At 38.5% G+C, this 24537-nt stretch overlaps 1 protein-coding gene across 7 annotated transcripts in view; it reads right to left on the reverse strand.

The window, feature by feature from the left end:
- Positions 1 to 24537, reverse strand: part of PPP1R9A (protein phosphatase 1 regulatory subunit 9A) — a 137359-nt gene that overhangs the window by 5785 nt on the left and 107037 nt on the right. For 4 of the 7 annotated variants that reach the window (XM_032111750.1, XM_032111777.1, XM_032111740.1 and 1 more), the window contains 12 exons: positions 23403 to 23456; positions 21312 to 21541; positions 19839 to 19935; positions 19536 to 19707; positions 15221 to 15378; positions 14363 to 14663; positions 10222 to 10309; positions 10045 to 10122; positions 6719 to 6917; positions 4025 to 4144; positions 2107 to 2130; positions 751 to 933 (listed from right to left, as the gene is read on the reverse strand). In XM_032111750.1, coding sequence (XP_031967641.1) covers positions 751 to 933; positions 2107 to 2130; positions 4025 to 4144; positions 6719 to 6917; positions 10045 to 10122; positions 10222 to 10309; positions 14363 to 14663; positions 15221 to 15378; positions 19536 to 19707; positions 19839 to 19935; positions 21312 to 21541; positions 23403 to 23456 — 1704 coding nt within the window. The remainder of the gene's footprint in view (positions 1 to 750; positions 934 to 2106; positions 2131 to 4024; positions 4145 to 6718; positions 6918 to 10044; positions 10123 to 10221; positions 10310 to 14362; positions 14664 to 15220; positions 15379 to 19535; positions 19708 to 19838; positions 19936 to 21311; positions 21542 to 23402; positions 23457 to 24537) is intronic. The other 3 variants (XM_032111767.1, XM_032111787.1, XM_032111796.1) reach the window with 3 other exon arrangements.

The raw sequence follows: 24537 nt of genomic DNA on the forward strand, positions 1-24537 counted from the left end.
CCAGTGTTGATTTCATTAATCAAATAAGGCAAATAAACTATTCTATTGAAATCATCTAAGTCCACATAGAACAAGACTTCCAAATTCTCAGTGCTACGCCTTAGTCAAAAGTTCACTTGCAGTCTTCTAAGACCCTTATAGTTAGTGAAGTGCCATAAAAAAAAATTTGAAAGAGAAACACCGAACTCAGACTTTCAGATCTACTGAGCTTCCTACAACTCCTTCCTGTAATTATTTTTGACTGAATTAGGCTCAGATTTTTACTACAAGAAACAATGCATACTTTATACATCAAAACTGTATTTAGTTCTAACGTAGTTCAACTGTTATCAGCTTAAGCCTCCTGTATCCCACTAATCCATTATTCCCTTGCTACTTTTGATACATGTCTATCTACTATCTTCTCAGAATCACCCTATCACAAAACAGAGTTGGATGAGAAATATGTGCATGCAAATACCACTTTCACACACTGCTATATGATTTGCACATGCAAATATGGGTATATTATATACACCAAGAATTTTCACAAAGCAAATGCCTTGCATTTCTGAAGCTTCTGAATCCAAGTGCATATGGGATTTTCTTAAAGTGTTGCTGTGGCTTTTTACTTTCTGTTTATTACTCTAGTCTATCACGACTGCATGCACAAGGATTCACTGCTTTCTGGATGAACTCTTACTGCCTTTGAGATGATGTGAAGTGACAAAAAATACTATGGTTAATCTTGAAGCCCAGCCAGTTAATTACCTTGAGCTTACTTCCATCCAGCTGAAGGAGATGCTCCCCATTAATGTTCTGGGCACTGAATTCCGAAACATACTGTTCAAGGTTCAGGCTCATCAGCCAGTGGGAAACCTGCTGCACACTCCACTCGTGAACAGCACGACTCTGACACTGACTGTGCTTAGGAGACTGTCCATCATCAAGGATCTGTGACAAAAATATGCTACATTATTATTAAAGGGTAACACAGATGAGTAGCAACATTTTTCTGCACAAACCGCCACCATCAGAGCACAGGTATCTGGACTATCTTTGCACTACAATAATAACAATTCCACACTGCTGTATTACATTCCTATCTAACCAGGCACCTAAGAATGAGTACAAGGTACCCAAAAAATCTTTCATCTGTAGAATCATAGAAGGAAAAGGAACTGGCATTCCTTTTAACCCAAGCAGGGACTGAAATGACCAGGTGGCACAATTAAACCATGTATGCTCCCATTCCCTCACAAGATTTTTTTTTTAAATTAGCACGTTCCTGAAGGATGCAATGAATTGAGCATTCCACTTCCTGGGCTCATTCACAGATCTTAATTATTTGTTTAAGCTAATAAAAAAAAAATCAGGGGAAAGGAAAACCCTCAGAAAACTGCTCTAGAGTTCAAAGTGATATCAAACAGCCAGTGGACTGATACCGTCTATGGAAGAAGACTTAGGAGATGACACAGAGGAGTGGTACGGAACACACAGTGAGCCCACAGCCCTGGCCCTGCTCTCATCATGTTGTGCTGCTTTGGGTGAGAGCAAAAACAGCACCAAAAAGGGCAAGTGTGGCATCAACTGCTGGAGCCGACCCATGTCCCCGCTCTGCCACTTTCTTCCACCCACAGATATGCCAGCAGAGCCTGAAACAAAAGCTATTCTGTCCTGGCTGTGGTCAGCAAAGCAGCTGCTACAGGCTGCAGCAGCTGTCTGCTGTTAGAGCAGCTTTACACTAGGTTAGATGATGCTGGGAGCTCTCTCAGCTTCTGGCTGTCCAGTTGTCAGGGCTGGACACTATCTTTTTCTTCTCCTATTGCCAGCAGGAGCTCAGCACAGCTGATGCCTGGTCCAGTAGATTTGCTTTGACACTGACCCTCCTCCTGCTTCCAGCATACCACAGAAACTGCAGTTTGCTGTGGCCTTGAAAACTCTCAGCAACAAGGAGAGGGCAACTCAAGACAAGGAAAGAGGAGCCAGTGACAACTGCGTGTTCTGTGCCAACAAGGGGGTTTGCCACACAACACCACAAGACAAGAAATGTGACTCTGCAAAAGAGACAGCACATCGCCACGCGATGGTCACGCGATTCACCACAACAGCACGCTAGTATCTCACCTCATCATCAATCATATCCAGGCTCTGAGTGAGGGAGCAACAAAGAAATGGGAAAGAAAAGCATTATAGAAACAAAATACCAAACATGTAACAGCATGTAAAAGTTCAGGCAACGGCAGCACCAAGATTTGCAAACAGATATGGCTACTCAAAACCAACAAGATTTCTTTAAAAAGAAGTATTTCCAGAAGCAAAGAGGTTATGTTGAAAGCTCAGCAGACACATGATTTGGCAGCTAAACCTGACACTGCATCAGTGAAACCCCTCTAGAGTTCCTGATCTTGACAGCCGAGAACCGGTGGGAACCTCTCTGATGGCTCCTATTTCCAAGAGCAAAAGCTCCTTAATTAGAGGAGAACTGACTGCAAGAACTGGGCTCCCTCCCCAGCCTTTCATTTTTTCATCTTCTTTAAATGCTGACAGAGCTTCCAGGGAAGCCAGAGCGGAGGAGCGCTCACAACAATGTGCTGTGGAAGGTCGAGGAGCAGCTCCGGCCTCCTCCCCGCCCAGGGTGGCTGGGGAGGTTTCCAGGGCAGCTCTTACTGAACATGCTGCCTCATCCAGAGGCACCAATTTGGCACACAGCAGAGGATGGAGAAAACACATTCATTTTTATGGACCTGCTCAGGCTTGGTACTGTAGAAGTGATAAAGTAGAGAGCTGAACATGCAAAATGAAAGCATTTTCAAGCTTTTAATTCAATACCACTCGGAACAGGACATTGCCACAATCAAATACATAATATAAAGGGAATTAAACATGGTAAGTGAATGAAATGCATTATCAAGACAGCACTAACACTAAATAAAGTGCAAATGATGACTTTGCTGTTTTCAGTAATTCATGGCATATGCAGACCTGTCTGCAGTCTCCTTTTGTTATAAATTTTTGCCCTTAATTACCTGCAGTAACAATGGTTGGGTTTGTAGACGCAGTTTGGCAAATAGAGTTGCACAGAACAGCTCTCATTCTTTAAACCCAAGTAAACCATGCAGGCAGTAATACAAAACCTACCTATCATTAAAACAACAACAACAAAAAAAGGTATGGAAGATACAGATACTTCAAGTTCCTCCTCTCTAGTAAAAACAACTTGGCTCAAATCTCACATGAAAAATGTGAAGTTCTTGTGGAGTGTTTGTAAAAGAACAAATGCACAGATTTCCTGACTCCACAGGATGTGCTGCCAGCTACTGTCAAACTGTGCAACCTCACCCATAACTAAGTCACAAAACTAGTATCTTGAGAAGACTATTTTCAATACATCATATTCAGCTCAAATATATCACCAGTTTACAGGGTTAGGAATGCCTTTTTACTTTATCATTGTTGGAAAAAACTCTGGTTTAAGTAATTGACTTCAAATCCACTGTGCAAAGCAAGCACAAAGAATGTGAAGTGGATTAAGACATATACATTATAATCAATACACGTACATTCAGGTACAGTAACACACAATTACTGCAAGTACAGGTCATTCTGGTAAAAACTGGTGTAGGCAAAGGGGCCCTACATCTCAACTATATTTACTAAACTGTACTGTATGTTTGGTATATCAAAACTGTCTCAGGCCTGGTTTAGTATATGTATATGTATATCTATATGTATATGTATATCTATATCTATATCTATATCTATGTCCATATGTACATATTTAGAAAAAATTTATTAGCACGTGTGAGGATACAGCATCTCTTAGGACACCAACTGCATTCCACTTCCCTACAATAGTACCACAGGCAAATATTTTAAGTCATTATTATATGAACAAGAAAAATCTTAATTTAGAAACCAAGATTAATTTTCTTCTCCAATCCTACTGCCTAAAACCTTTCCTTTATTATTTGAGTAATCAAGTGAGATGCCACAGGAAGAAGTAAACAACTATTTCCCAAATTAAACAATTTCATCAGCATACCTCATCTGATGACAGTGCTAAGGAGTGCGAGAAACCTGGTGTTTTAGGTTCTGCTCCTAAACCACTCAAATCAGCTGAGCTTGTGCTGCTGGGACTGAAATCATCATTGAATGTGAAATTCTGTGGAGAAAAAGAGGAGTAAGAATGAATAAATTATTGCTTAGGTGCATCTAAAAGGGAAATTTGCTGTCTTCCAGGTTGGCACAGCTCAGGAGTGATTTCAATCACTGACCAAGCCAATCACAATCCACATGAGGAAGCCTAATGTTTTGTACTGTTACTATTTATAGAATGCACAGTATTTTTTACCACTCTGTACTTCATGAGACACCTTTGCCAGCTTAATGCCTCAACGAATAACAAAGGTGTCTAAAAGCAATTTCCAGATGCTTAAGATGCTGGCTCTCATCCTGGAGCTAAATTACTGCTTCTGCAGGTTAATCACTAGCATTTACTGTCCTCCAAACACTTAGGAGAAGGGTAGCACAGGCAGTAGCACAAAGAATAGCACAGAGAATTAATGAACAGAGAGAAGTGAAAACTCCTATTGAAAGAGCAAGGAGAATATCCTGTGAATCCACTTCTGAGTCCCAAATAATCTCCTTGAAAAGTGAAAGGATCCTCCCTATTTGCCTATGCCTTTAGAAAAAAACTGAAATTGAAAGCAAAAAGTATCTTTGGATATTGAATGTTATTTACTGAACTAATAACCATAAAACAAACCCTGTTTTTTCTTAGCAATGCAATGAGAGACATCACATCTTACGGCAAATAATAGCAAAAGCAGGCACATATTTTTCAGGAATACAACAAAATTACCATCAGAATAAGACAAAAATATTTCACACTAGAGGGAGAAAAATGAAAAAACCAAAATATATAGAAGATTAAGGACACCATGATATTCCATTTAACTTGAATATACACTTGACAATACAGAGTCCTCTACTCTATACTCTAACATCTAAATGAATATTAAATCCAATTAATCTTTGACATTCACTTTAGAAAGTGAAACAATAAAAACAACACTAAATAAGGTATCCTTCTATCTTCCCCTCAAGATACTTGTCCTGTCTTTCCTGAAAACATGAAGACTTCCAAAAATATCAAGTGTTGGTCCTCTTACTTTTGCCAGAAATCCAGCTAAATATTGGTATCATGCTGTGCTTTGAAAGCCTGAATACCAGTATAGAAACTCTTAATTTAAGAGCCTGCAAACTTTACAGAGAACATTAAAATATTTTTGTGATCATTTTTCTTTCACCTACGTTTAGAATTCCTGTTCTGTTTTTCCCAGCTCTTTATAGAGAAGAAGAAAATCTGAGCAGCTTCCTTAGCTGCTTCCTTAGCCCACACAGCATTCGTAGGCCAGGAGTTCAACAGGTTTACCTCCTGTTGTGTGAAGAACATGCTTTTCTTTTTTAAGTACTCTGATTTTTCTTTCACCTCTATTTTGTGCAAGCTTCAGCTTTACAATGAATATAATCTTTTAGAATTTAGTTTTCTATAGGAAAAACACAAGATAGCCAAGGCCTGGTAATAATTAGGATAGTCCCCACAACCTCAATCTAATACTGTCTAAAAGGGTGTGCTTTTTCTCCCATTTGAAAACTATTTTTAAACAATGTTTTTTTAAATATACAAATAGGATTTACGGGTCAAAAAAAATTTTTTTTCCCCAGAAGAGAAGAGGTAAGCAAATAATTGCTCTTCAATCTTCAGAGATTTCCTTGGTGGTCTTCTCTATCAATCTGATTCAGACTGCTGTAGGCCTTGTGTTGCTCTCCCTGCCAGGTAACACAAGAACAGCGATGACCTTGCATAGCTTAGTGCACAGCAGAAGTAATCACCAGCTTTTGGCATCAAAAAAGTAAGAAATGCCTGTGGAAATTGCTATTATGAACATGCATTTGGTGGCAGAAGACAGAGAAATTAGATTTCTGATTCATATTCCTGTACAAAGTTGAGAACCGTATCTGCTTCTTTTTACAAGACCAATATAAAAAAATCAACTGCTGTAAGTCATAAGAAGTTACAGGCAAAGAAATATTTTCCAGAAGTGAAAATAAACATGAAAAAGCTAAGTATATTACTAAGTATATAACTAAGGGTTATTTAAGGAGTTATCATGCTGAAACATTCATGCACATAGAAAGGAATCACACAGATGTATTAAATTGCAATAGTTCATATTTACAGTTCAAGCATCTTCATACAGAGAATTAAATCCAACATCCAGCATGCATGACAAACAGATTTCATTACTGGGGGAAAAAAGGCAGATGACTGACAGCATACAGCATTTCTTCACTTGCAAACAATTCATTTGAACATGGGTATTCCCACTACCAGTCCTGAAGAATGAAGAAAATAGCTATAACTGAATACACAAATCTAGCATTTGTTCAGTGGATCCAAATGCTAATTTCCACTGGCACCACTTGCTTTTGTTACGGTACAGCACACCACAGTTAGTTTACTGAAATAATGTACAGTAAGACAGAGTAAAAAAGGTAGAACAGGGAATGGTACAATGACAGAGATGTTCTGTTTGGATGAGCTGTTACCGTACAATGAACACCATGCACTGTTTATTGTAGTAGTCACATATTGGCCCATTCTTTTTTCCAGAATCACAAAGCCAATTATGCTACTCAACACAGTGGGAATAAGGTAGTTTTTATTTTCTACCTTTGACCCTTTTTTAGCTGGGCTTAAATTTTCAGAGGAAGGTTCGGTTGAGCTGGTAGGCGACGGCAGGTTGCTAGAAGAATTGGATCCCTTGCTGCTCTCTCCATACCATGTGAATGGTACACAGTGTGGGAGAGAGGAGGATCGCTCTGCTAAAGATTTAGTGTTTGCTGATTTCTGAAGCATCTCTCTGACAGTCCTGTTTAAGAGAAAGGAGCAGGAATATGCATTTGATTATAAAAGTAGGGAAAATAAAATGCCACAGAGGCAGTTAATTGTAGAAAGAGTGACATTCCCTGTAACTGTGACTAAAGAACGGAGTGGCATGCAGCTGGTAGGTCATGCCTGAAATCTCTCTTTCAGCAAAAGAAAAAATATGTTCTTTTGAGTCTTTTTCTAACTCAAGCTTTCTTAAGACAACATACACCCAGAAAATGGAGACAGATGCCAGCTGAAAATGCCTATACTCCCACTGTTGGGATGAGAACCAGCTCCTGTCAAGAAGCCACATGTTGCGTTCATGCATTTCTGAGCCCCAGTGGTATCTCAGCATGATTAAATCATTAGACTCAGCACTGACCCAAGTGGGCCCTGGTTCCCAGTGAAGATCTGGCTTGGATTTTGAGCATAGGCAGAATGAATCAGATGCATCTGTATCCATCTATGGAGATGTTCCTTTGTTACAACAGCTAAATATACATGAAGTACTATTATCTTGCTTTTAAATTAATCAAGTATTAAAAATATTGATATAGAAAAATGAAAGAAACACCTATGGGAGTTTATCAGCTTCTCTCTTTGTAGTAACAAAAGATTGCAGTAATCAAGGCAAAGGTAACAATTAAAACCAAGAATGCCTAAATTTCATTTGCTAAATATGTCATTTGTACAGTATGTAAATTAAAAATAACTATGCAAAGTGTCTGCCTCCAAGAATTTATGCATATGTCATAGAATCATATTATTTACATCAACATATATATTACTGTTTAAGAGCATTAAAATCCCAGTGCTCTTAGCAGCCATGTGTAAATGGCACTAAGGTAAATATCTCTCAATATCCACCTTCTGGACAGCTTCTAAGTCATTACTAACATCATCACTAGACCACATATATTGTGAAGCCTCTTTTCGGTATGGATGAAAGTGAGGTTGTCAAAGAACCCCCACCTATGGAAGCAGAAGGAGAATCCTACTCCATTTAGCAACTTAAAGAAAGATAGATGCATCTGACCCAGTCCTTTACTTCCCTCTCATCCGCTAATCTTGCTTGAACGTAGAAAGTAAACACAAATGTTGTTGCCCAAAGCACCTAACTTCAGGCAGGGAGATAAATGCTCCTTACTTAAATGGGGGATTTTTTTGTATCTGTTGCATTAGTGGTAGTTTCAGGAAATAATTTGAGATTTTATTTACACATCCTGAGTGCTGCTTTCTGGAAATGGCAAAATAATGCATGCAACACTCGTGTGACAACATGATTAATTCTACATCAATCAGTTGTTGTAACGGACATAATTATAACAGGATGCTGTCTTTTCATCATCTTCCTTTTTTCAAAGAGCTTATACAGCTTTGGACTTGTAGAGAAAACATCCTCACATTTCTTCTGAGGCAAATTATTTGGCATTAGTAACAAAAGAAGTGACAATGGCTGTTTAAAAAGTTATGCTGAAATAGTAACACTCCAGTTTACAGAGGTAGAGTAAGAATTACAAATGCTCATGAATTTCTACTTTGAAAGCGGAATTAAACTCTACTTTTAGCAACTGTAATTGGGATGTTGAACTGCATTAAAGAAATATTAAGGAACAACACAAGTGACTGATTTATCATGTGGACTAATAAGAAACTGATCTCGATGCTGAGATCTGCTCTCTCTACGGAAGACACCTATGGGATCTCACAAGCATCTGTAACATACTGTGTTGGCATAAGGCGCATTCGAGTTCTTACAAACAAGTGTATGTTCATTTCCCCCAGCTTGTGGCTTGGTATCTAAATGCTGCATGATGTCTAACACCCTGCTAAGAGCACTAGCTGCCTCACAGCCTCATGAAGTGCAGAGATTTGGCTTTAACAAACCTCTCCCTGTCACCAGGGAAACCCAGCAGCGAGCATCACTGACTCCATGTCACACTGTGAGCATACGCACTGGGACAGGTTTTCTGACACCAGCAGAGAGGTGATGACTGCTGCCCAAGATCACTGAAGATCCTGCCAGATATTTGCAAAATACAAACGTACAAATGTATGCTGAGACAGAATATTGCACTTCAGTACAGTGTGCCTGAGGAAGTAAGGAAGGTTTCTTTTGCTTTTCTGATTTTATGGAGCTACACAATGTACTTGTCACTGGGTCTCCATATATCAGACTGTCAGTAGAACTGCACAAATGGCTACACACTGATTTACCACCACAATGTTTTTTTGAATAGCATTCAAACTTTGCTTTCTTCCAATAACTCCTCTATCATGTAGGTTTTTTGCACTGTTTTACATGCAGAGTTTTTGACTTGCTATGACCTTTCTAGACTTTTGGAACATATTAAGTTTGCTTAGCTCTTCTGACTTTGTCTTTCATATCTAGAACCAACTATCATGCTGTGATCTTGTCAGACTCCTAAGTATGTAAGGAGAGGCCTTCAATAAAAATCTACACTAGCTTTTGTGGAGAAGATTGCCTGCTGTCATTGTGAACATTCATTTATTTATTCAGATGTTGGTGATGTGGTCTCATCAGATCTCACAAGGAATTCACAATTCCTTGCCTGAAAGTTGTTGATGTGACATGCTGTCAGCATTTTTCCTATTTTTCAACTTAAGATGTTCATCTTCAGGAAAAAACCCCTTCTGAAAGCATTCCTAGTGTGGGTGCTGCAAAGCTGCAGTGAACAGCTGCTGCCCAACCTTGCCCTGAGGCTTTAAAAAAAAAATATGTGGAATTGTGTCAAGGTTTCTGGTTCATGGATATTATTAACTGACTGGGTGCATCTTGTAGAGCTGCTCTGAAAATCTATTTCTGCAAACCCCATTAGTGGATGCAACAGCAGCAGTGATCGAGTTAGACTTGGTGATCCTTGTGAGTCACTTTCAGCTTGAGAAATTCTATGATTCTATGACATTATAAATCTCCAAGTGTTTTTAGATTATATGTTAGTCTTTTGTGAGCCAAGGAATCTAGGTTTGTAAGATCAGGTTATCTCAAAGCTTAACACTTATTTATGAAGTCAGTGGAACTGTTAATATTCCATCTGCTAGGATGATTAGGTTTTTCCAATGTTTCTGGCACATAATTTCGTGCCTCCTCAGTCTCTCACCCATACCTACTGCCATAGGTGACCCTAATAGCTTCTTTCTCTTTCCGCTTCTTGCCCTTGTTTGAACTCCTTCTCAAGGGAGCCCTACAAGAATATCAGAAAAAATCAGGAAACATCTTTGAAATTTAATTTTCAATTGTTTTAATGAAGAAGAAAAAGTATTTTAAATAACAAAATGCTTACCCAAGATCTGCAAGTTTTCGCTTTAGTTTTTCTGTATGCCCCATAGTAGGGCTAGTTGTTCTTGCTGCCTGAGCACTTGTGGCACCATCTAGGATACATTTGTACATGGAAGAATGTACATTATTAATTTTTAATTGCTACTTTCCATCCAGAACACTTTGTGCATCTTTTCATAATTAGATACCCCTACATGTACATGTGTGTGAGTACACAATTTAATTAGGGGAATTCTCATTTTTAGGAAGATGGTGTGAACAGGAATAAAAATAAGTACTTTCAGAATTCAAAAATACACAAAGATCTTTTTTTAATTAAAGAAAATAAGAAGTTAATATTGGTTGATTTTTAATGAATATGTAATAAATTGAACAACATGAAGTATTTCTAGGCAAACATTCCAGTGAATCCATTTTTAAACTCAGCAGTAGTTTGCTTAAGTTTATTTTTTTACAGAATTCATTTGGTATGTGTGCTTTACTTCCAAAATGACTCCTAACTTCTTTTTTCAACTTTGGAGCCAAGGGTACCTTTTATGATGGATGTGCTATGAAACAGTTAATCAGTTTAGCCTGAGCATCTTTGTTAAATTAAATATCTGACCTAAAATCTAACCATTCTGAATTTAAAACAAAACAAAACGAAACAAAACCCCCCCCAAAAAAACAAATAAACCCCCCCCAAAACCTAAAAGTAGTTTAGTTAATAAATTTGCCCTGAGGCATCTATCAATTTTTGATTTCTTCTACAAATGCTATTAAACCCTAAAGAGGAAACAGCCTGCAGTACCTATAAAGCCAAAACAATGAATCTGAGTCTGGCAAACATCCTGTGAAATCTATATGGAAGCTAAAAGAAAACACACAGTAGTTTAAAAATTCAGACACAGTGACCCTTAAACATAAAGAGCGTCCCCAAATACCCTAGAGGAAGCAAATGAAGGTCAGTCATTCATGTCACTTGTGGTTTGGTGGCTTTTGCAATGTGACCTCAGACATACAGTAACTTTAACTGGAAGCACTGCTGGGTTGTAGATTTCTCCTACTGTTGCTGACTTAAATTAAACGCTCAACATTAACCCAAAGCACCACAGCACTATCACAGGATAGTCAACTATGTATATAGAACTTTGTGTGTTGCTTGATAGATAATACCTGCCCAGGTTTTCATTTGAGCAAAAAATTTCATGTGCAATTAATTGGTTCTTAAATCCTTTGAAAAGCTGGAAAATAAGCCCTTTGCAATACCCACACTCTAAAAGCCATACTGTTTCCACCAACACAAGCCCTTATGTTAAAAAAAAAAATTCAAGAACTAACGAGTAATCTCATTCCAAAAAAGAAAACAAAAAAAGGTAATATGAAGAATGACTAAAGGAAGATGAAGTTGCCTAAGAAGAAATCCATTCCCCAAGGAGGTCAAGGAGAACTTTAGGCAATGCACACTCTGCATCAACCCTACACTGTGCATTCTTCTTTCCTCTTCCCTCTTAAGGTCCTTTCACCTTTAATGCACTCTTCTCATTTAGCCACTGCCAAAATTGTCACAAGAATTAAAACTTGCAACGTTTATTTTCACACTAGCTATTCACAGGCAAGTGGGGCTTCAGGACAAGGGGCAGTGGGTTTTTTTGGGAAACTTCTTAGTGAAAGTCAAGAAATGATAAAGTACACTGTTTTTGTATACTTTTTAAATTAAAGCATGGAATTAGATGGAAGTTTTGCTGCTGCAGTAGAAAAAATTAGTCTGGAGAGCTCAGCAGCAATACATAGCAGCTACTTGGAATGACAAATTTCTATTTGGGCTCTTGTATCCCTATGATCCCCCTCCCACACAGCTGGGGCCATCCTTTAAATAATGATGACTTGATGAGGAAAATATTTGTGCTGGCTATGGGACACAGTGGAAAATGGATAGGCTAGGCCCCAAAACCAGCTTCACTGGCAGAGTGGATCTGAATCTAGAGGGTCTTGCATGCAGGAAGTACTCAATGCTTGGCACACGGCAGTGACCAAGAACCAGAGCCACAGGTGCCCTGCCTGGGCAGGACGGGACTTTGGCCACCCTGGATGGGTGCATCTTCCCCGACTCCTTCCAGTTCTTCAGAGAAGGTAAGGGAAAGCTGGTTTCTCAGAATAAATCACACAGAAGCTGTTTAATCCATCACTTCCAGCCTCCAGCTGAAAGCTGTGTGGCTGATGGATGTGGAAGACACTAGACCTCACTCCCCTGCCCAGGGTCACAAAGCACTTGCAGCAGCCTAATGTCAGTGAGCACTGCCCACTGCAGTCACCTCGCTGCCTTATCAAAGGATGATGCTGTTGCACAAACCAGGCAGAACAGAAGAAAATAAAGTCATCACATATACATGAAGAATCTGCTCATCATTTTGCAATGGAACTAATCTCATGCCACTTCAGCCCTTCAGCCACAACACTGCGGGATCTCTTATGAAAAAGAAAAGACAAATGTGAGCTTGCTAATGCTCATTTTTACTACTGAGAGACTAACCTATGTGTGTCCATACAGGTGCTCTCTCTTATCTCTAAAAAATCCCACCTGAACACACAAAACAAATGCAATGTCTCTTTTTATTTTCTGAGCTGTATGAGTTTAACAGCCAAATTAACAATCATTTAAAATAGCATTGCTGCAGCACTTGTTGCCAAACAACTGCAGTAGTACGTTCATTTTTGTAGGACCTATTAAATACTATTTTTTCCACTCGAAATTAAATTGCTCTGGTTAATTCTAATGTATTACTCAGCAAAACCTGGGCACACCCAAAAGCATTGGTTGTTTACTTAACGGTCACAGTGAGGAAAGTATTACAGCAATATTTAGACAGAGATTGTTTTTCAAATCTAAAATGGAAAGAGTGACACGGGGCAGAATGCAATGCCCTATTCCTTGCACTACAAGGTTCGTTTCCACTAATTTTTTATCAAGGTATTTTTCATACATCAGTTGGAAATGCAGGATTTAGGATCTCCCTGACAAACCAATCATCTATTCAAGCTGAATTTGTAAAGTCACATTCTTATGTTCACACCCTTACTTTTACTTGCAAAACTCAAATATTAAATTTAACTTGGAATCCCTAACAATTTAACCTAGTTGCAACCAGCAGTTTCAGAACTCATGTAAAAATGCTTGCAATATATTAACCTATCCTAAATTCAGTATAGTTCCATTACTCTGTCTTTTATGAACCTGTGTGAAAGCCCTGTATAAAGAGGAAGAAAAAACAGGGTTTAAATCAGTAGCAAGTCTTTTCAGACACATAAACATAAATCTTCAATAAATTGTTTTTTTCAGTTAATTCAAGCAAGCCAACCTCCGTTATGAACCTACCTAGACCTCCTCCTGCAGCCCTCACTTACAAACAATTTTTATTATGTATTTTAGCTTATGTGACAGTTTGAAAATGCAAGGTGCTCAGTATTCTGTGACATATCAGATTGTTTATTCTTATAATAAACTGGTATCTGAAACATATACCTGAACTACATATAATTGCACCCTGTTTTATCCATCTAGCATTTAAAGAGTCTGAATTAAATTAATAACAATGAGGCCAATCTCCCTAAGAAATTCCTTTGGTTTTTTTCTGTAAATGAAAATTCTCCAGACACTAACCTCTCATTAAACCTAGACTTTGCTGCCTCTCAGCAATTAAAAGCTACAATCTGTTGTTCTTGCTTCACACGCCTTTCCGCACCCTCCAAAAAAATCATCTAGCAGAGCCAAAATCACATTATTTGAGTAAGTACACTGTGTTAAGCATGTTTCTAATATGGACGTGTCCCAAGGTCAAATAACACTTTTTTTTTGAAAACACAATACAACATTTTCTTAAAGGCAACTTCCCCCTGGTTTTTTCAGTGAAAAATTTTTTGTCTTTCCAAGAAAGACAAAAAAAAAAGAAAATAAGCAGTTCCCTATCCCATTTTAAATGTTTTCCTTTTCTTATATCACCATACAAGGGCATTCTTAAGTTTTTGACTTCCAGGTAGGCTAAAGAAATTACAAGATGTTGACCTTCTAGTAGCTAAGGTCCTACTGCACAACAAAAGGTCATAAAGCAGATAGATCAAAGTGAGCAAAATGATGCATCAATTTATTGTAAAAGAAACAGTAATACCTTTATCCTGTAAAACATTCCTGCCAGCTGGGTGATGCAAAGGAGATGCTTCAGAGCTGTGCCCAGATTTTGAAGGAGAGGAAAGTGGAGTGTCTCCCTGAGCATATGGGGAAAGGACACCTCCTTTGTGGTGCTGTTCTTCTTCTTGGTTTTCAGTTAGGTTGTCAAGTGAGATTGCTGCACTGCTAGCCACGGGGGAGAGGGAGGAAGCACCAGAATCTGATGCTGGTGAGGATGCTCTCATGCATAAGGGCAGTGGTGATTTTGAAATGTGCATGGGACTACTGTAACTGTGTGATGGCTGTTGGTATAAGAGATTATAGAGCAGGTTATACCACTTAGTAAGCAAACAGAGCAAGATTTACTTTGAACATGCAATTCTTTTATTCATTATTTAGCTTTCTATTTGTATGAAATACTGTAGCAATTCATGGCATTACCCTTTGATACCACACACAGTGTTGTTTATTGGTATTTGCTTTCAGACAAAGTCAGAATAGGACAAAACAATGAGCAAATATTGTATCAATTGTGTTAACAAATTAACAAATAGAGAAACGCACAATTCAAGCTCCTGTCACCTCCTGCATAAATGAAAGGACCCGCTCTGCATTATAAAGCACATATAAATCAAAAAGACCAGGATTCCAGTTACAACAGAACCACAAAAACGGGTGTGCTGACTCAAAAGGAGACCAGACTGGCACATCACTCAAGGACATTCACAGCATACTGGCCACAGAGGAATAAATACTGCCTGTGCTACAATGAAAGGATAAAGATAGAGGATGAAATGACTTACAGGGGCAATCTAGCACTCCATAGGAGGCCTGAAAGATAGGGTAGAGTCCTTCTCACCTTTCGTTCCAGGCTGTCCTCCCCATCAGTTGAACTGATGCTATCATACAGCCGCGTTCTGGAAGGCCTCTGCCGCTTGTTCTTCACTGAGAGCTGAGCTCGAGTCTTCAGAGCTTTGGAGTCCAGTCTCTCTGTTTCTGGAACTGCTTCACTGAAATCTGTATGGAAACATGATTTGAAGCTCTTTAACTGAAGGATCTTCTACTACTTTTTCCTAACAAAAGGAATTGTTGTACAAACAATTGCAAGTACCTGCACTTTGCAGAGAATCATAGAATCATTTAGGTTAGAAAAGACGCATTTTACTTGTACCTGTATCTTCATAACTCCTATATTACCCCCAGAAAAAGTTATTTGCATAAACAAGTTTATCTGTACAGATTCAGCAAGGGCATAGCAAAGAATCAACTGCAGATATTTAGGAATTCAACAAAGTATTCCCACTGTTAAGCAGATGACCACACAAACCCAGCTGTACCAGCCCAGAAAGCAGATCCACTCAGACTCCTTCCAAGGGAGTTGCATGTGCTTGTCCTGCAGACAGTTCTCCTCTATCAGGGCATAAACATCATTAGGTGATACATGAAAACTGGGTAAGTATTTCATATAAAAAATGGAACAATGACACCATCTTACTTGCCTGGCTTCAAAGACACCCATTTCCTGAATGTCTCGTGAGCAAGGTATACTGAACATTTCATATATGACTTGCCTCTACAACTAAAACTAATACAGTTGCACTTGTCTTAGCTATCAACCATCCACTCAAATGAAATCTGAGTATTGCAGCAAATCTAACATTTTACAAAGCTGCAGTAATTAAGACTAAAAACATTTTAAAAGGTCTTTTTTTATTTTACACCAGAAAGAGAATAGATTCTTTACGGTGTTAACAATTTTTTTTTCAACTCTCACAGTAAAAATCAAACAATAATCCATTAGATTGATTTACTTGTCTACATACTGCATTCATAATACACTAATCAATTAAAATCTGATCTTACAGATATTTTTGCTTTTCTTCTACACATAGGAGTTAAATTTTACTTCACATGATACTACAGAATAATTAGCACTGCCTGACTTGCAATTATGCTTCTGCCCTAAGTACTCTACAGGATAACTACACATTGTGACGGCTTGAACTGCTTGTATTTGCTCTTCCAGGGATACACACTTCCATACATCCCTTTGTTTCATTGCTGAAATTATTCAAACTATCAACACAGGACTGCAAATGGTATTCACAGAAGTGCTCATATGGGCCTTCTTAAAGCAAAAGACCATCCTCCACCCCATCACTGATTTTGCCCTGCTTTGTTGCAGTGGAACTGGGCTGCTGTCAGATGGTCTCTGCCCCAGACACATGTGCTGCCACCCCCAGTCCCAGCTCCCTCTTCTGCAGAGACTGGCTGGCCCTCACAGCTCCCAGCACAAACCCACAACCTCACATGATGCTGTAGAAATCTTCCAACCCACTGGGAAGTCTGGAAAATCTCTCACATAAAAGTCATAATAGTTTTTATTTCACTCTCAGAGTCAATGTCATGAGACTTTCATCAAACGTTCAACCACTTGACTCCAATGTTCTTCCATCTGAATTATTTCAGTACCACTGTGAAGCAGGAAAGACCTCGCCTGTACTCCCACTGTTTTTTCCATTAGACAGGCTGACAGAATTTAAAATCTCTTGTGAACTGATGCATCCCTAGGTATCCAAAGACACCCAGAAAGTACAGCCACAAAGTGTCTTGAATGGGCACTTGCACAGAGATGTCAAAGTCTGAGATTGTGAAAGCTGGCCTCAGCACTGAACTGTTTAGATTTCAAACCAGTGACTCCTGCCAGTAAACAGCTTGATTCTCTACTGCAGACACAGCTCACAATCACTAAACCAGAAAGCTACAATGCACTTTATCCATTTTTCTGGACTCTCAGAATAAACCATGTATTTGTAAAGGAAACACACTCCCTAGTCTAGTATTCCCTGGCAAAGCAAAGAAAGAATTATGTGGGCCATAGTAGTTTTGATTTTCTCTTTTTAACTTCCACTGATGTTACTGGCAGCCCCTTAAGCTCAGTGTGAGGTTATGTTACAGCCTGAGGAGTCGTGCAGTCTGGCAGGATGCTAAACACGGCCAGAGCACCAGCAGCGTCAGGAACATGCTCACATGTTTGCAACCATCAGGCTGCATCCACTGCCTCCTCCCAAGTCTCCTACCATGCAAGCATGTAATAAACACCTCAGATCACACTGAAACAAAAACATACTTGATACAATTTTAATTAAAATATTATATTTTTACATAAATTAATTTTTTTATGGAAGACAGACCTGCAAACTTCTGAACAAAAATTCTGGGATGTGGCTGTCTACACGCAGTCCTACCCCAGGAACATAATGCAGAGGGCTTGATCAAGAAGCATGTGTTATACTTGCCAAACATGAGCCAGAAAAGAGACTGGAGCACCTGTGTGAATGTCACAAAGACAGTGTGCACAACCCACAGCACCCAGAGAGACTCTACTCACCTCCAAAACATTGTGGACAACTCCCCTGCCCTTTACAGCTCCTCTGCAAACATCCATGGGTTGATGGCAGGTTCTTTTCTTAAAGGTTTAAACAAGAGTGATACAGAGACCTAGGCTCTGTGCAGAGCAAGTATCACTACATGACGGCCTGATACAGACCTCAGAAACTGATACAGAATTTACTGGAAAAGGTATATGGAAGTCAAACAGAGCTACAGTATATTTAAGGATATCCTTACTTTAAAAAAGGAGGGGTTTTGTCTCTTGTTAAAACCAAATGCAGTCTGGAATCTAAGGCCTAACTATGCTGCTTCTGCTTTCAAAAAATCATTGCCGATTATCTATTTTCCCTAGCAAATAATTTTTGGTTTTATTCGTGTGGTTAAACTTGAGCATTTAAATTCACAGATCATCTAGTCTAACACTCGGAAGCAACTAACACTGGTAAGTAACATTTCTCCAGGGGAACATTTTTGCAATGAAAGAAAACAGCTCTTTGAAAATTTTCATGCAAATCCATCAATTGGAAAACATAATTTTGACACACTGAAATGCAGATTTTTAACGCTATACTAAGAACTTCCAAATTTTTAATGAATTTTACAATTTTTCTTTTTTTTTTTTTTTTTGTTACATGTAGAAATTCCTAGATTTTAGCTCTTGAGCCACAAATGTGTGTTGACATTGTTACAACAGTACATGTAAGCACCATTTTTCTGAGTCAAGTGAAGAAAACATACTTACCTCTCCTGACGCAAACTGAAAGGACTTGTGTTAACAGTACTGCTAAGTATTAAATGTTTTATAACACTTACTGAGTCTCTGTAAAGATGACCTTCTTGTCATCCTGGGTACTTTTCTGAACTTCAGATATTTCAGTACTATTAACATTTGACAGAAAAAAACAGGCCTGTGAAGATTTGTGGAAATCAATTGCACAAGGTCTGCATATCACCTAATACCATTTCAGCAGGACTAGCTCTTCTTTATACACATAACTTGTTAAAAATGTAATTCATATTGATTTGTTTGTAAGGCAGTCTTGTTGGGGTCCACACATGAAATGACTGCTAAAATATAAATTTTAATAAAACACCTCTGTGCTTGTTAGAAATTAATTTTTTTCATAATGTATTGCTTTTATAAATAATATTATAGTTGATAGGAATCCTGGGCTGCATCAAAAGCAGGGTGGCCAGCAGGTGAAAGGAGATGATTCTGCCCTTCTGCTCTCATGAGACCCCACCTGGAGTGCTGCCTCCAGCTTTGGGACTCCCAGCCTAAAAAGGACATGGAACTGTTGGATCAAGTCCAGAGGAAGACCACAAAGTTGATAAAGGGACTGGAGCACCTCCCCTATGAAGACAGGCTGAGAAAGTTGGGGCTGTTCAGCCTGGAGAAGAGAAGGTTGTGCAAGGACCTCACAGCACCTGCCAGTATGTGAAGGGACCCTACAGGGAAGCCAGAGAGGGACTCTTTGTCAGGAACTGTACTGACAGGACAGGGAGCAATGGTTCAAACTGAAAGAGGGAACATTTAGATTAAATATATTGAAGGAATTCTTTACTGTGAGGGTGGTGAGATACTGAAGCAGGTTGTCCAGGGAGGCTGTGGATGCCCCATCCCTGGCAGTGTTCAAAGCCAGACTGGATAATGCTTTCAGCAAACTAGTGGGAGGTGTCCCTGGCCACAGCAGGAGGGTTGGGACTAGATGACCTTTAAGGTACTTCCAACCCAAACTATTCTATGATTCACAGGCGTTATGGTTTGGCTCAAAACAAACCTTGACTTAAGCCATCCAGGCAGGTCACTTGCTTAGTATCTAGATTTTCCACTGGATCTCCTCTAGAAACTTCTCCAAAAGATGTCTGCCTTTCAAAAATGTTGTTGTTATTGTTAACTTGGCTTCCATTTTGCTTCATTAGCCTGAAAACTTCTGCTTCCAAGTCTTGTATCTGAAAGAAGTACAACACAGTATTACCAATAATATTCACCCTGATACACCCTCCCCATTAGAGTTGTTATTTTTCCAGAATATCAGACAGAATTGTCTCATTCTTCAAATATAAGAGTAAATGCTACTCACACGAGCTTGTAAGCCTTGAACCTCTACAAGGTGTGCTTTCTCCAAATCTTCTATTTTCTTTCGTTCAGCTTCCTGGCGTTTGATGAAGTCAAGTTCTCTTAGGAAAAAAAGAAAGAGATGTATTTGCTGTCATCAAAGCAATCAGATTGAAACAAAACCCAAAATGTTTTGCTACTCATCAGAAAAATCTGTCCTTAGCAAATAAATTATCACTTACTTTATAAGGACTATGAAACTGCAATCAGGACAAAACCCTAAGCAGTTTAAGTGACTATGCTAGGTGATGATATAAAAATGGCAAGGGCAACTTATCTGGAAAAAAAAATCTCAATTCTTACTGATAATCAAAACAGTTAAACCAGTTTCTTTTCCTAATCTGTGTTTACAACAAAAACAACGTAGCTTAGTTTATGCTGTTCTCTGTTGTAGGAAATGGAGCAAAGTCTCTGTTTTACTGGGGTATGACTGTGCTCCGTCACAGAAAGGACATCCTCTAAGTTTGCAGGTACAGATCAAATCTTTGAAAAGAAATCTGTTAGGTCAGTTTAGGAGTCTGAGGTATTTAAAAACAACTGACTAGATCTTTTACTAATATAAAGCAGAATATCAATAGAAAGCTATCCAAATTCATTCTAGTGACTTTCCCTATCCCTTTTTATTTTCATGAATATTTATGAATACCAAAGAAATTTGTGATAGAAAGCACACAAGATGCAAACTAGTTCTGGAACAGTCATGAAATTCCAGGATGGGTAATGATATTTTGATAATCTAACCCCCTTTTCAATGGGACAGGATATTCATTCCTGCAATCCCAGTTATCACTTGACACTGCTGTATGTCTTTGAGTTTCCTTCTTTATATATTTCAGCAGAAAATGAAAACAGCTGCTGCCAAAAAAAAAAAGGTAATTTGGGGAATGGAAGCTGTTATAGAAATACAAGATGTTATTATTCTTGCTAGCCACCAGGGAGAGGGGATCACATGAAACAGAGGGGGCCAGGTAACCATCAGTTAGCTCAACTCAGCTCAAACATTCTTGGCATCTACAAGAAGAAGAAAAATAAAATGTAAAATGTAAAAAACCAATATTCTTTTTGATGTTACATTAGTACACAGCAGGAATGAATCCAGCTGATACAATTCCAATATAAATTACTACAAACTTGCTAATCAAATGCTTTACTATGATTACTCTTAGCTGTTTGAAATTACATTGAACTATCTCCTAATTCTGAAACACACCAACCTGGAATATTACAGACTAAGTCTTTATTTAGGTACAGTATGACTACAGCTTGAATACTAGCATTTTTCCACAATAAAGAGTTCATGCTTTTCATAAATAAAAACGTGGAAAACAGTGTTTACCTTACAGGTGTTTAACAGTGGGTTTCATATTTCAAAATAAATCACATACATGTTTTCTATCTGGCCACTAAGTCATTTGCTGAGCTTGGTGTAGCTGCTTACTTTTGCTGAAAATCCTTGATTAATTTCTTTGCCTTGTTATATTTCTTCTCCAGAGCCTGATACTGGCTTTGCGTCTCCTTGAGGTGCTCATTCACCGTGTGACACAGGGTTTGTGCCTCAATCCAATAACTCTCTAATTTCATCATCCTTTCCTTATTCTCCTCAATGTTCTGCTGGAGTTGGGTCTTCTCCAATTCCCACCTCACCTTCTCATTCTCAGCAGCCTGCAGCTGAACAAAGTAGTAGAGATGCAGTCCATAAAAAGCTGCAAAGTGCAGCCTAATAGTTTAGGATTAATTCAAACAACGTGAATAGGGAGAATCAGTGAATTAGTAACTACTATAGCAACATGCTAGCAGTGGGCAGAGTGTTACAGGACAAAGAAAACAGGCTGACGCATGTATTATTCTTCCTCATAAAACCAAGCAGAGTTTTTGCTCAGTGTTCCAGTGCAGCTTCTATGCTTCTCTGGGTTATAGTAACCTATCTGACTGACTGACATTTAAAAATGTCAATAGTGGGGTACTCAGGCAAACTGCCAGGTTAATCAGCCAGCACACGGGATGCATTTTGCTTTATGCATGTGACTCAGGTTCTACAAAGCATTCACACACTTCACACTTTCAGAAAATGATGACATTTCTTATTTTGGGAAGGGGGAATTTGATTTCCTGATTTTTTTTTTTTTTTTTTGTGTTAGGGCTGTTGTAATTTCCTAACTGAAGCTATCTGCAGGTTTCAGTGTTTGGTGCTGAATAAGGGTAGGGTTATACAGCATCTTGTGTAATTTAGCTCCTAGAATTCAGTGAACAAAAAAAGCCTTAACATCTCTGTTTATTTATCAAGACTTTTTAATTTGCTCTAGGCAGTTCTGCTAGCATCGTGGCTGATACACTCCAAAAAAATTAACTTGTTTGCAGTTGTATTAGTAACATACCTAAACTAGCCACATTTTCTTCAGCTCTATTGAAAAGACAAGGTAAAAAGGTCCAACACTAAAAGGCACATTAACCCTAATTTTGCAAATGGATTTGCATAGATGGATGTTTACACCCACACATTGATGCCATCAAGTCAATGGGCCTCGGCACAATCCCAAGGGATCGACTGTGTGGCTCCAATTGCTAGATTGGAACTGGAAAGCAGAGGAAGAAAAGATTTTTGAATTTTCTGACTGAGACAGGACAACAGAAATTGTCCTTACAGAAAATAGTTGCACTTTGAATTTCTTTTTAACAGTAATTTACGCTGATTTGATAAACACTATGCAAAATACACAGTGAGTGCAAATGCTGCTGGAAAGAAATAATAATCTAAAATCTTTTTCTGAAGTACAATTTTCTCTTTTTCTTATTTTTTTTTCCTTTATAATGCACTCAGACTCAAAGAGAAGGATGTCATTATAAAACGTAATACTGCTGAACAACTGAATAATCAGTTGGGTTCCCATAAAGGTTACCCTAGTACAAAAAAACCCAATTCATTTTTATTGCTATGGCAAATTTAATTTATTAACTAGCAGCTGATTGTGAAATAATGTTTTCTTTTAAACTGGTCATACTTTTCCTTCCTTGACTATCTTTTAAAGAGAACTGCATCAACATGAAACAACACTTTTTCTTCTGTATATAAAAATAATTTCTATTAAATACCTTTAAACAAACCAGGTTTTTTAAAAATGTCGATAAAGGAAAGTAGCGATAGTAGAGATACTTTAACATCTCTGGTAAATAAAAAATCTACTAACTTCAACTTGAATATTCAATCCAAATATAATTTTAAAACCTGAAAAAATGCATCAGAATTTTAAAACTAGGAATCTGCCACTTAGTCATTATGGCACTCCTTAAAACATATGTTTAATTGAAGCTACAAAAGTTGGCAGTTCCTTTTCATAGCAGCACTTAAGATTTTTACTTGAAACTTGGAATAAAGAATATACACCAAGACAAGATTTATCTGAGCCACAGTGCTTCTTAATCAGCCTTTAATAAGGATGTTGACTTCTCCATCCACATAAAGATACATGTTTTCAGATCTGATTTTGCATGAAGAAAAAAAATCATATATTAACCATATATTGATTCTTACCTTTGTCTTCAGCTTCTGAATTTCAGCTTCTGTAACTGCGTGTTTGATTTGTAACTAGAATTGAAAATATAAAATAAACAAGTGAAGTCACAGAGAGTACTCCGGTATTTTTAAAGCCTGTGCTGCAAGTTGAATACCTTATTACATAGCAGAAGGCCCCGAAGAGTGCTGCAGTGCAGTAGATTGTAAATTAAAATGTCTAGCTTGCAAAATGACTCAGTCTGTGCAACCTAATTAAAGATAGGATGCCGTCTAACCACTCATAATTTCAAATCAGAACATCCAATCTGTTTAGCAAAACCAAATGTCTTATGTTTAAAAAAAATAGATGTTATCCTGCTGGGCTTTGCTCTCCTCTGATGTGAATGTGAAATACATCCCAGTGCTGAAAGTCCCACTGCACTGATTAAAGCAGGCACGTTACAAAAAAGCAAATATGGAAATAAGCGATTTAACAACTCAAGAAGTCAGGAAAACCTTGAGGGAAGACTCCACACATTTATTTCATGCAAGAAGAAAGGTAAGCAGATGCTATCCTTCACCATCAGCTGGAGTTACTCTGCTCAAACCAGCTAATCTCAATCGAGAGCAGTTACACAGGGAAACTGTAAGTAACAGCAACAGCATTGAAGCACACAAAGCAATTGCAAGCGGATTAACAGCCCAGGCACTGTGCTAAAGGTTGTAGTTACATCACCAAGCAGCCACAACAACAGGGGATCAGGGAAAGGGTTGGTGTGGAGGACCTGGCATCCACCTGAACACTTGCTGTGGGATTTCTTCTGTACTAACCTATATTAGTCTGATCCTGTGAACAGTCACTACTTTGAGTGTATTTATTAGGCAACATCCTGAAACACTGTTAGTTTTACCACAAAGGTCTGCTGTTCATAGGCTCCAGGAATGCTCTGAGGTACAAACCAAACCACAACTTCAACAGCATAACCCCAGTCCAAATGGAAATGATCATGCCCATGTGCCTAACACCGGCCTGCACCCCAATCCCTGCTGCTGTGCTATTTAGAGCAGGCAGCACAGACAAACTTCTGACAGGCCCCAAAACCTTACACTGAATCAGTGACTCATGGACATAGGGTTTGGAGCTGAAAGCAAGGGCAAAAACTGAATTACAGCC

The sequence above is a fragment of the Corvus moneduloides genome, chromosome 1 (genome assembly GCF_009650955.1).
Source record: "Corvus moneduloides isolate bCorMon1 chromosome 1, bCorMon1.pri, whole genome shotgun sequence".
In the NCBI taxonomy this organism is placed as follows: Eukaryota; Metazoa; Chordata; class Aves; order Passeriformes; family Corvidae; genus Corvus; species Corvus moneduloides.